Raw genomic sequence first — 13,011 nt, 5'->3', positions numbered from 1 at the left:
AAAAGGAGTAAATGAAGATGTCTTCTATCCAACCCAAGCTATCTAAAACGACTTTTATACAACTGTCAGGCGATTTGTGACATTTGACCACAGTCCTAGGAGACAACAGAGGAGACAACAGAGGAGACAAAAGAGGAGACAACAGAGGAGACAACAGAGGAGACAACAGAGGAGACACAAAGGAACGCTGACTGTGTCACACCCTGATCTGTTTCACCTGTCTTTGTGATTGTCTCCACCCCCCTCCAGGTGTCGTCCATCTTCCCCATTATCCCCTGTGTATTTATACCTGTGTTCTCTGTTTGTCTGTTGCCAGTTTGTCTTTGTCAAGTCAACCAGCGGTTTTGTCTCAGCTCCTGCTTTTATCAGTCTCTCTTTTTCTCGCCCTCCTGGTTTTGACCCTTGCCTGTCCTGACTCTGAGCCCGCCTGCCTGGTCACACTGCCTGACCCTGAGCCTGCCTGCCGACCTGTACCTTTGCCCCCCTCTGGATTACCGACCTCTGCCTACCCTGAGCCTGCCTGCCATCCGGTACCATTGCCCCACCTCTGGTTTACTGACCCCTGCCTGCCTTGACCTGTGTATTGCCTGCCCCTGTTGGATTATTAAACCATTGTTAATTCGACGTTGTCTGCATCTGGGTCTTACCTTCATACCTGATAGACTGAACCAAAGACAGAGATGGAAGATGTCTCAGACAGTCACAGGCTACATAACAGTCTCGTAGTTGAGCGAGAGAGAGAGAGAGAGATGGGGGGGGGGGGGAGCGAGAGAGTGAGCAAAGGACAGAGGGAAGGAGAGATGGAGGGAGAGGAGAAGGAGGGAGGGAGAAGCATGGCATATTCTCTTCCACTTTCTGCATTCTGTCGCATTGTATTTAAGGGACCTCATCTCCAACAATGTTCTGTAACTAAATTCTTGGACTATCATACAAATGGCAGAGAAAACCCAAGTAGCATTTACATTCCCTGTGCCAAAGTGGTACACTGAATAAATCCAGTTTCATTATGGCAGACTGCACCCTCTGATCTTCTTTCTCTCCTTCTACCTCCTCTCTCATTCTGCATCTCCTCTCTTCTCTCCTCTTTCTCCTTCTACCTCTCCTCTCTTTCTCCTTTCTCTCCTTCTGTCTCCTCTCCTCTCTCATTCTGCATCTCCTCTCTTCTCTCCTCTTTCTCCTTCTACCTCTCCTCTCTTTCTCCTTTCTCTCCTTCTACCTCTCCTCTCTTCTCTCCTCTTTCTCCTTCTACCTCTCCACTCTTTCTCCTTCTACCTCTCCTCTCTTCTCTCCTCTTTCTCCTTCAACCTCTCCTCTCTTCTTTCCTCTTTCTCCTTCTACCTCTCCTCTCTTTCTCTCCTACCTCTCCTCCATTTCTTCTCCCCTCTCCTTCTACCTCTCCTCCCTTTCCTCTCCTCTCTCCTTCCTCTCATCTCCTTCCTCTCCTCTCTCTCTCCTACCTCTCCTCTCTCTCTCCTACCCTTCCTCTCTCTCCATCTACCCCTCCTCTCTCTCGCTTTCTACCCCTCCTCTCCCTCGCTTTCTACCCCCTCCTCTCTCTCCTTCTACCCCCTCCTCTCCTCTCTCTCTCCTTCCACCTCTACCTTTCCTCTCTCCTCTGTCTACTCGATCCCTCGCTCTCTCTCTCACACACTCTCTCACTTCAGCGTTGGCTGAAATTTCTCATCCCTCTTATTTTACATGTGGGTGGGAAGAGTGAATCTTATTTTACATGTGGGTGGGAAGAGTGAATCTTATTTTACATGTGGGTGGGAAGAGTGAATCTTATTTTACATGTGGGTGGGAAGAGTGAATCTTATTTTACATGTGGGTGGGAAGAGTGAATCTTATTTTACATGTGGGTGGGAAGAGTGAATCTTATTTTACATGTGGGTGGGAAGAGTGAAAACATATGCATAAGTAACTAGCACCAGCCGACATATTCAGGAGACATTAATTTTCAATATCCCTCTCAGCCAAACCCACACAGAAAAAAATGTCTCAAATGACACCAGTAGTGCACTACATATGCACCCTATATAGCAGTGCACTATAACATATAGTACCAGTCAAACATTTTAGAACACCTTGTTCTTTATTTTTACTATTTTCTACATTGTAGAATAATGGTGAAGACATAAACTATGAAATAACACATATGGAATCATGTAGTAACCAAAAAAATGTTAAACAAATCAAAATATATTTAAGATTCTTCAAAGTAGACACCCTTTGCCTTGATGACAGATTTGCACACTCTTGGCATTCTCTCAACCAGCTTCATGAGGAATGCTTTTCCAACAGTCTTGAAGGAGTTCCCACATATGCTGAGCATTTGTTGGCTGCTTTTCCTTTATTCTGCGGTCCAACTTATCCCAAACCATCTCAATTGGGTTGAGGTCGGGTGATTGTGGAGGCCAGGTCATCTGATGCAGCACTCCATCACTCTCCTTCTTGGTCAAATAGCCCTTACATAGGCTGGAGGTGTGTTTTGGGTCATTGTCCTGTTGAAAAACAAATGATAGTCCCACTAAGCGCAAACCAGATGGGAAGGCGTATCGCTGCAGAATGCTGTGGTAGCCATGCTGGTTAAGTGTGCCTTGAATTCTAAATAAGTCACTGACAGAGTCACCATCAAAGCACCCTCACACCATCACACCTCCTCCTCCAGGCTTCACGGTGGGAACCACACATGCAGAGATCATCTGTTCACCTACTCTTCGTCTCACAAAGACACGGCGGTTGTAACCAAAAATCTCAAATTTGGACTCATCAGACCAAAGGACAGATTTCCTCCGGTCTAATGTCCATTGCTCATGTTTCTTGGCCTAAGCAAGTCTCCTCTTCTTATTGGTAGTGGTTTCTTTGCAGCAATTCGTACATAAAGTCCTGATTCACGTAGTCTCCTCTGAACAGTTGATGTTGAGATGTGTCTGTTACTTGAACTCTGTGAAGCATTTATTTGGTCTGTAATCTGAATAGTAAAAATAAAGAATAAAGAAATTAGGTGTACTGTAGCTCCAGGGGCCCTGTGTTCCTCTGTGCTCCTCCAGCTGACCCTGTGCTCCTCCAGCTGACCCTGTGCTCCTCTGTGCTCCTCCAGCTGACCCTGTGCTCCTCCAGCGGACCCTGTGCTCCTCTGTGCTCCTCTGTGCTCCTCCAGCTGACCCTGTGCTCCTCTGTGCTCCTCCAGCTGACCCCTGTGCTCCTCTGTGCTCCTCCAGCTGACCCCTGTGCTCCTCTGTGCTCCTCCAGCTGACCCCTGTGCCTCTCCAGCTGACCCTGTGCTCCTCTGTGCTCCTCCAGCTGACCCTGTGCTCCTCCAGCTGACCCTGTGCTCCTCTGTGCTCCTCCTGCTGACCCTGTGCTCCTCCAGCTGACCCTGTGCTCCTCTGTGCTCCTCCTGCTGACCCTGTGCTCCTCTGTGTTCCTCCTGCTGACCCTGTGCTCCTCTGTGCTCCTCCTGCTGACACTGTGCTCCTCCAGCTGACCCTGTGCTCCTCTGTGCTCCTCCTGCTGACCCTGTGCTCCTCTGTGCTCCTCCAGCTGACCCTGTGCTCCTCTGTGCTCCTCCAGCTGACCCTGTGCTCCCCTGTGCTCCTCCAGCTGACCCTGCGCTTCTCTGTGCTCCTCCAGCTGACCCTGTGTTCCTCTGTGCTCCTCCAGCTGACCCTGTGCTCCTCTGTGCTCCTCCAGCTGTGTGTTGTATCTTGTGGGAGCAAAGCATACGACATAGTTTCCATCTCACTAAAGCTAGACAAAATAAAGTCATATTCTACTCTATTCCTTTTCATTGATTTCCTACTCTGTTCCATTCCACACGGGGAATAAGGTGTCACACCATGTTCCACATTACCTGTCTGCAGGACCTCCTGGTCTGACGTATGTTACCACTAACGGGCGAGATTTGTTCCAGTCTTCGTGTGAGCCCCCTGAAACATAAACAGACCGCTTGAGGAAATGGTTTGGTAATACAGTACGGCATCGCTTTTAAATAGGGCGTCTGCCTGACCGACATCAATTTGGTCCCGTGTGGTTCAGTTGGTCGAGCACGGTGCTTACAATGCTAAGGATCGTGGGTTCGATTCCCACTGAGGATCACCCATATGACAGTACGTTGGAGAAAAGCGTCTGCTAAACAGGCATATATTATATTATATACAGTATATTAAATTGCATCAAAACTATTGTCTAATAAAAGTATGCATTGAAGAATCTCAAGAATATTTATGTTGAAGAATATTTTTACTCAGTTTCACTAACCTTTTATGACATCCACAGTTAAAACAAGTCTTCCATGCTAACTGTGCTGTAAATGTTGGATTGATTTCCCGACAGCCTAAATTACTTTGTCTTTTATTGATCTGTGGATGGCGTTGTTAAGAGATTAGCATTTCCAATTGGTGGACTGCTGAGGCTAGCTTAAATTAATTTGAGTGTTCCTCCTTTATGGGTCAGCTGTGACTGGAACACAATCAACCTCGACTGTAGTGGAAACGGGCGGGTGCCAGGTTTGTCTGTGTCATGCAGGGGTGTCAAACTCATTCCACGGAGGGCCGAGTGTCTGCGACTTTTTGGTTTTTCCATTCAATTAAGACCTAGACAACCAGGTGAGGGGTGTTCCTTACTAATTAGTGACCGAGACATCCAGGTGAGGGGAGTTCCTTACTGATTAGTGACCTAGACATCCAGGTGAGGGGAGTTCCTTACTAATTAGTGACCTAGACAACCAGGTAAGGGGAGTTCCTTACTAATTAGTGACCTAGACAACCAGGTGAGGGGAGTTCCTTACTAATTAGTGACCTAGACATCCAGGTGAGGGGAGTTCCTTACTAATTAGTGACCTAGACAACCAGGTGAGGGGAGTTCCTTACTGATTAGTGACCTAGACATCCAGGTGAGGGGAGTTCCTTACTAATTAGTGACCTAGACAACCAGGTAAGGGGAGTTCCTTACTAATTAGTGACCTAGACATCCAGGTGAGGGGAGTTCCTTACTAATTAGTGACCTAGACAACCAGGTGAGGGGAGTTCCTTATTAATTAGTGACCTAGACATCCAGGTGAGGGGAGTTCCTTACTAATTAGTGACCTAGACAACCAGGTGAGGGGAGTTCCTTACTAATTAGTGACCGAGACATCCAGGTGAGGGGAGTTCCTTACTAATTAGTGACCTAGACAACCAGGTGAGGGGAGTTCCTTACTAATTAGTGACCTAGACAACCAGGTGAGGGGAGTTCCTTACTAATTAGTGACCTAGACAACCAGGTGAGGGGAGTTCCTTACTAATTAGTGACCTAGACAACCAGGTGAGGGGAGTTCCTTACTAATTAGTGACCTGGACAACCAGGTGAGGGGAGTTCCTTACTAATTAGTGACCTGGACAACCAGGTGAGGGGAGTTCCTTACTAATTAGTGACCTAGACAACCAGGTGAGGGGAGTTCCTTACTAATTAGTGACCTAGACAACCAGGTGAGGGGAGTTCCTTACTAATTAGTGACCTAGACAACCAGGTGAGGGGAGTTCCTTACTAATTAGTGACCTAGACAACCAGGTGAGGGGAGTTCCTTACTAATTAGTGACCTTAATTCATCAATCAAGTACAAAGGAGGAGCGGAGACTCGCAGACACTCGGCTCTCCGTGGAATGAGTTTGACACATGTTGTGAAATGAATGGATAGTCTGCATCCCAAATGGCACCCTATTCCCTACATAGTGCACTACTTTTGACCAGAGCCCATAGGGAATAGGTTGCACTACTTTTGACCAGAGCCCTATATAGGAAACAGGGTGCCAATTGAGACGCAGGCTGTGTAATGAATGCATAGTGTAGTACCTCTCATGACGAAGCCGAAGCTGGTCCCTTCTTTGTGCAAACATATCTCCATTGTCTTGGAAATCACACCTGAGGTACTGTCTGGTGCTGGGGGAGAGAGACAGAGAGACAGAGAGAGAGAGACAGAGACAGAGAGACAGAGAGAGAGAGACAGAGAGAGAGACAGAGAGAGAGATACAGGAAGAGAGAGGCTTATGAATGATGTCACCACCATTAAATCACAGGTTTTACTGGGCTCACTACCAGGAACCAGCGGACAGCAAAGATAAATAGACGATAAATATTCATTATTACAAACCCGGAAAGGTCAGGCAGAATCGGATAGGCGTGTAAAATTCAAGTGGCTGTTTTACTAGAATGGAAGGTCAGGTAACACACAGACCTCTTACTGGCAACCCTAATGTCAGACTGGCAGACCACGTGACCTGAGCAGGTAAAACTCTAGGCAGTGGCTGATAACTGGGACCTGTAGTGTTTCCCTGAGCAGGTCATGTGGTTGAGAAAACTCATATTACAGCCAAGTTCCAGATTGACCCCTGGTGACTGCCCCCCTGGTTACTGCCCCCCTGGTCGCTGCCCCTCTGGTAACTGCCCCCCTGGTTACTGCCCCCCTGGTCGCTGCCCCTCTGGTAGTAGTATTAGATTAGTAGTATTAGATTAGTACTATTAGATTAGTACTATTAGATTAGTAGTATTAGATTATTAGTATTAGAATATTAGTATCAAATTAGTAGTATTAGATTAGTAGTATTAGATCGGTAGTATTAGTTCAGTAGCATTAGATTAGTAGTAGTAGATCAGTAGTATTAGATTAGTAGTAGTAGATCAGTAGCATTAGATTAGTAGCATTAGATTAGTAGTATTAGATTAGCAGTATCAGATTAGTAGTATCAGATTAGTAGTATCAGATCAGTAGTATTAGATTAGTAGTATTATATTATTAGTATTAGATGAGTGTATTATATTATTAGTATTAGATCAGTAGTATTATATTAGTAGTATTAGATTAGTAGCATTAGATTAATAGTATTAGATTAGTAGTATTAGATCGGTAGTATTAGATCAGTAGTATTAGAATAGTAGTATTAGATTAGTAGTATTAGATGAGTAGTATTAGATTCGTAGTATTAGATCAGTAATATTAGATTAGTAGTATTAGATCAGTAGTATTAGATTAGTAGTATTAGATTATTAGTATTAGAATATTAGTATCAAATTAGTAGTATTAGATTAGTAGTATTAGATCGGTAGTATTAGTTCAGTTGCATTAGATTTGTAGTAGTAGATCAGTAGTATTAGATTAGTAGTATTAGATGTGTAGTATTAGCTTAGTAGTATTAGATCAGTAGTATTAGATTGGTAGTATTAGATTAGTAGTATTAGATTGGTAGTATTAGATCAGTAGTATGCGATTAGCAGTATTCGATTAGTAGTATTAGATCGATAGTATTAGATTGGTAGTATTAGATCAGTAGTATTAGATTAGTAGAATTAGATCAGTAGTATTAGATAAGTAGTATTATATCGGTGGTATTAGATCAGTAGTATTAGATCGGTAGTATTAGATCAGTAGTATTAGATTGGTAGTATTAGATTAGTAGTATTAGATTGGTAGTATTAGATCAGTAGTATGCGATTAGCAGTATTAGATTAGTAGTATTAGATCAGTAGTATTAGATCGGTAGTATTAGATTGGTAGTATTAGATTGGTAGTATTAGATCAGTAGTATTAGATTAGTAGAATTAGATTAGTAGAATTAGATCAGTAGTATTAGATTAGTAGTATTATATCGGTGGTATTATATTATTAGTATTAGATTAGTAGTATTAGATCAGTAGTATTAGATTAGTAGTAGTAGATCAGTAGCATTAGATTAGTAGCATTAGATTAGTAGTATTAGATTAGCAGTATCAGATTAGTAGTATCAGATTAGTAGTATCAGATCAGTAGTATTAGATTAGTAGTATTATATTATTAGTATTAGATGAGTGTATTATATTATTAGTATTAGATCAGTAGTATTATATTAGTAGTATTAGATTAGTAGCATTAGATTAATAGTATTAGATTAGTAGTATTAGATCGGTAGTATTAGATCAGTAGTATTAGAATAGTAGTATTAGATTAGTAGTATTAGATGAGTAGTATTAGATTCGTAGTATTAGATCAGTAATATTAGATTAGTAGTATTAGATCAGTAGTATTAGATTAGTAGTATTAGATTATTAGTATTAGAATATTAGTATCAAATTAGTAGTATTAGATTAGTAGTATTAGATCGGTAGTATTAGTTCAGTTGCATTAGATTTGTAGTAGTAGATCAGTAGTATTAGATTAGTAGTATTAGATGTGTAGTATTAGCTTAGTAGTATTAGATCAGTAGTATTAGATTGGTAGTATTAGATTAGTAGTATTAGATTGGTAGTATTAGATCAGTAGTATGCGATTAGCAGTATTCGATTAGTAGTATTAGATCGATAGTATTAGATTGGTAGTATTAGATCAGTAGTATTAGATTAGTAGAATTAGATCAGTAGTATTAGATAAGTAGTATTATATCGGTGGTATTAGATCAGTAGTATTAGATCGGTAGTATTAGATCAGTAGTATTAGATTGGTAGTATTAGATTAGTAGTATTAGATTGGTAGTATTAGATCAGTAGTATGCGATTAGCAGTATTAGATTAGTAGTATTAGATCAGTAGTATTAGATCGGTAGTATTAGATTGGTAGTATTAGATTGGTAGTATTAGATCAGTAGTATTAGATTAGTAGAATTAGATTAGTAGAATTAGATCAGTAGTATTAGATTAGTAGTATTATATCGGTGGTATTATATTATTAGTATTAGATTAGTAGTATTAGATCAGTAGTATTAGATTAGTAGTATTATGTTAGTGGTATTATATCAGTAGTATTAGAATAGTAGTATTAGATTAGTAGTATTAGATCGGTAGTATTAGATCAGTAGTATTAGAATAGTAGTATTATATTAGTAGTATTATATTAGTAGTATTAGATTAGTAGTATTAGATCAGTAGTATTAGATTAGTAGTATTAGAATAGTAGTATTAGATTCGTAGTATTAGATAAGCAGTATTAGATTAGTAGTATTAGATCAGTAGTATTAGATTAGTAGTATTAGATTAGTAGTATTAGATCAGTAGTATTAGATCAGTAGTATTATATTAGTAGTATTAGATTAGTAGTAGTAGCAGTATGGTAAAAGCTTGGCCTTTGATTGGTTGCATTTCGATATATTTGTCTTCTTCTTCCTGGATCTAAGGAGGTGTCTAGCAGGTACAGGAGTTTGAATTCAGACTACAACCCAAGAACAATAGTCAGCCCGTCCTACCTGATGGGGGCAGTTCGTACTCCACTTCCAGCACAACTCGCTCTCCCACGTTCTTCAACAGACTGATGATCTCTTCATGTCTCAGCTTAGTCAGGTTGATGCCATTCACTGACTTAATGTAGTCGCCCACGTTCAACTGATCACTCCTAGGACAGGACCAGAGATACAACATTATCTAGCTCATCACTCATTAGACAGGACCATACTATAGATACAACATTATCTAGCTCATCACTCATTAGACAGGACAAGAGATACAACATTATCTAGGTGATAATAATATATATCCCACCTTTCATTAAAACCTACAGGCTTCAGAATCCACGACAGATGAATAGCATGACGTTGGTTAAAATCTATTCTCTTTAAACAGAATTTTAAATCAATACTTTCCTAAAATCGATAACAATCAAACTCTATAGTTTGGCAACTAGTTTGGGAGAAAACACATTTCAGGACAAAACATCTATTCCATCTATTCTACAACAATAACATTCTGGTTCCGAGTTCCACACAGACAAACAGATAGGACCAGACAGAGTTAATCGATAAGTTCTTTGTTGGTTGTGAGTGCCAGGTAGATAACTTGTGGTTTGAAGTATTCAAGGCGGACTCCACGAAAAAATTGTTTTTGATGCTGCGTTTCTTATAGTGGGATTGTGCGGTAGAGAGGTACATGTAGGTAGAGAGTTTGAGAAAGGAGAGAGTTTGTCAACAAGTAAAAAGAATGTCAATCAAATATCCCATGTTACAAAGCCTACCACAGTATGACTGTGATTAACAATAAATTACATTTTGTTGGAAATATAGATCAACCTACTGTATAGAGATTAACAATATGATGATGCTAGTTACTTAACGTTCCAAATGAAAACAGAAAGCAAGCTCCTGTCTTCGCATACATCCACCAGATTAAAGGACGTCTCATACACCCACTAGATTAAAGGACTTCTCATACACCCACTTAATTAAATGACTTCTCATACACCCACTAGGTTAAACGACTTCTCATACACCCACTAGATTAAAGGACTTCTCATACACCCACTAGATTAAAGGACGTCTCATACACCCACTAGATTAAATGACTTCTCATACACCCACTAGATTAAAGGATTTCTCATACACCCACTAGATTGAAGGACGTCTCATACACCCACTAGATTAAAGGACTTCTCATACACCCACTAGATTAAAGGACGTCTCATACACCCACTAGATTAAAGGACTTCTCATACACCCACTAGATTAAATGACTTCTCATACACCCACTAGATTAAAGGACGTCTCATACACCCACTAGATTAAAGGATTTCTCATACACCCACTAGATTAAAATACTTCTCATACACCCACTAGATTAAAGGACTTCTCATACACCCACTAGATTAAAGGACGTCTCATACACCCACTAGATTAAAGGATTTCTCATACACCCACTAGATTGAAGGACGTCTCATACACCCACTAGATTGAAGGACTTCTCATACACCCACTAGATTAAAGGACGTCTCATACACCCACTAGATTAAAGGACTTCTCATACACCCACTAGATTAAAGGACTTCTCATACACCCACTAGATTAAAGGACTTCTCATACACCCACTAGAATAAATGACTTCTCATACACCCACTAGATTAAAGGACTTCTCATACACCCACTAGATTAAAGGACGTCTCATACACCCACTAGATTAAAGGACTTCTCATACACCCACTAGATTAAAGGATGTCTCATACACCCGCTAGATTAAATGACTTCTCATACACCCACTAGATTAAAGGATGTCTCATACACCCGCTAGATTAAATGACTTCTCATACACCCACTAGATTAAAGGATTTCTCATACACCCACTAGATTGAAGGACGTCTCATACACCCACTAGATTAAAGGACTTCTCATACACCCACTAGATTAAAGGACGTCTCATACACCCACTAGATTAAAGGACTTCTCATACACCCACTAGATTAAATGACTTCTCATACACCCACTAGATTAAAGGACGTCTCATACACCCACTAGATTAAAGGATTTCTCATACACCCACTAGATTAAAATACTTCTCATACACCCACTAGATTAAAGGACTTCTCATACACCCACTAGATTAAAGGACGTCTCATACACCCACTAGATTGAAGGACTTCTCATACACCCACTAGATTAAAGGACGTCTCATACACCCACTAGATTAAAGGACTTCTCATACACCCACTAGATTAAAGGACTTCTCATACACCCACTAGATTAAAGGACTTCTCATACACCCACTAGAATAAATGACTTCTCATACACCCACTATATTAAATTACTTCTCATACACCCACTAGATTAAAGGACTTCTCATACACCCACTAGATTAAAGGACTTCTCATACACCCACTAGATTAAATTACTTCTCATACACCCACTAGATTAAAGGACTTCTCATACACCCACTAGATTAAAGGACTTCTCATACACCCACTAGATTAAAGGACTTCTCATACACCCACTAGATTAAAGGATGTATCATACACCCACTAGATTAAAGGATGTATCATACACCCACTAGATTAAAGGACTTCTCATACACCCACTAGATTAAAGGACTTCTCATACACCCACTAGATTAAAGGATGTATCATACACCCACTAGATTAAAGGATGTATCATACACCCACTAGATTAAAGGACATCTCATACACCCACTAGATCAAAGGACTTCTCATACACCCACCAGAGAAGACAGTGATGACAGATACACAAACTGACAGATCAACAATGCCAACAGGCTATTATGTTGCAATCTAGGATCCTCAAGGATTAGTGTCTTCCCACAGTCACTGTGAAGCACCATACGTCTGAACAGCGACACTACTCACACGATGAATACTGCTTTATTTTTTGGTACATTGCTAATTTAGCTGATATTGTATCTTCATTAATTAAATATGCCAGTCCTGAGATTAATTCAGATTTTTACCTGTCCCACTTTCTTTATTCAGAGGAAAACAGTTTTGGATAAAATCCACTTTCTACATAAATTGTCAGCAGAGCAGCTCAACTGTAAGTCTGCTTTGTGTGGGGGGGGGGGCTTCTTCCAAAAGCCAAACAGGTCAGTCAGTAGATTTACACATAATGACAAAAGACCAAGACTATGCGGCTATTTTTAGCATCGTCGTCCTAGTCGTTAAACAATCCTTTGGAAATCTGCCTCTAGTGAAATGAAAGGTCAGGTGGTTGTTCCTACATCAGGGCCTGATTGGCTGATACAGCATGACAGCATCTGTGGCTGTGAATGGGGGACTGAGGGGATGGAGGTTCAGGCGTAAGTCACGGATGATGTTGTCCTGTACAAGGCTGCACGCACGCACATTCAGTAAAAAAGTGAGCGAATAACTGTAAAAAAAAAAAAAGTGGAGATCTCACCTGGCAGCCAGTCCTCCTGGTCGTAGGTTAGAGACGCGGGGCTTTCCATCCTTGTCTGTTCCTCCAGAGATGGTGAGGCCCAAGGTGCTGCCTTCCTTCTTAATCAGCTCTACTATCGTCACGCCCCGCAGATCTTCTACCCCAAATACAAATACAAGAACAAACAAACACAGGAGTCAAAGGACAGTATACATTGTATAGTAACCAAGCCTTCACAGCCAAAAGAACACACAGAAGCACAGTCAATGGACAGTATACATTGTACAGTGCATTCGGAAAGTATTCGACCCCTTTACTTTTTCCACATTTTGTTACGTTACAGACTTTTTCTAAAATGGATCAAATAAATAAAAATCTTCAGCAATCTACACACAATACCCCATAACGACAAAGTGAAAACAGG

At 41.0% G+C, this 13,011-nt stretch overlaps 1 protein-coding gene across 1 annotated transcript in view; it reads right to left on the bottom strand.

Annotated features, from left to right (window-relative positions):
* The window catches only part of LOC139553387 (glutamate receptor-interacting protein 2-like), a 256,634-nt gene that overhangs the window by 155,033 nt on the left and 88,590 nt on the right, over positions 1-13,011 (bottom strand). Inside the window, exons 3-6 of the mRNA XM_071365667.1 lie at positions 12,609-12,744; positions 9,189-9,334; positions 5,833-5,919; positions 3,854-3,929 (exon numbers count right to left, since the gene is read on the bottom strand). Coding sequence (XP_071221768.1) covers positions 3,854-3,929; positions 5,833-5,919; positions 9,189-9,334; positions 12,609-12,744 — 445 coding nt within the window. The remainder of the gene's footprint in view (positions 1-3,853; positions 3,930-5,832; positions 5,920-9,188; positions 9,335-12,608; positions 12,745-13,011) is intronic.

The sequence above is a fragment of the Salvelinus alpinus genome, chromosome 2, assembly GCF_045679555.1.
Source record: "Salvelinus alpinus chromosome 2, SLU_Salpinus.1, whole genome shotgun sequence".
Lineage (NCBI taxonomy): Eukaryota > Metazoa > Chordata > Actinopteri > Salmoniformes > Salmonidae > Salvelinus > Salvelinus alpinus.
The sequence above is the reverse complement of the archived record's forward strand: the minus strand, read 5'-3'. Positions and strand labels throughout refer to the sequence as shown.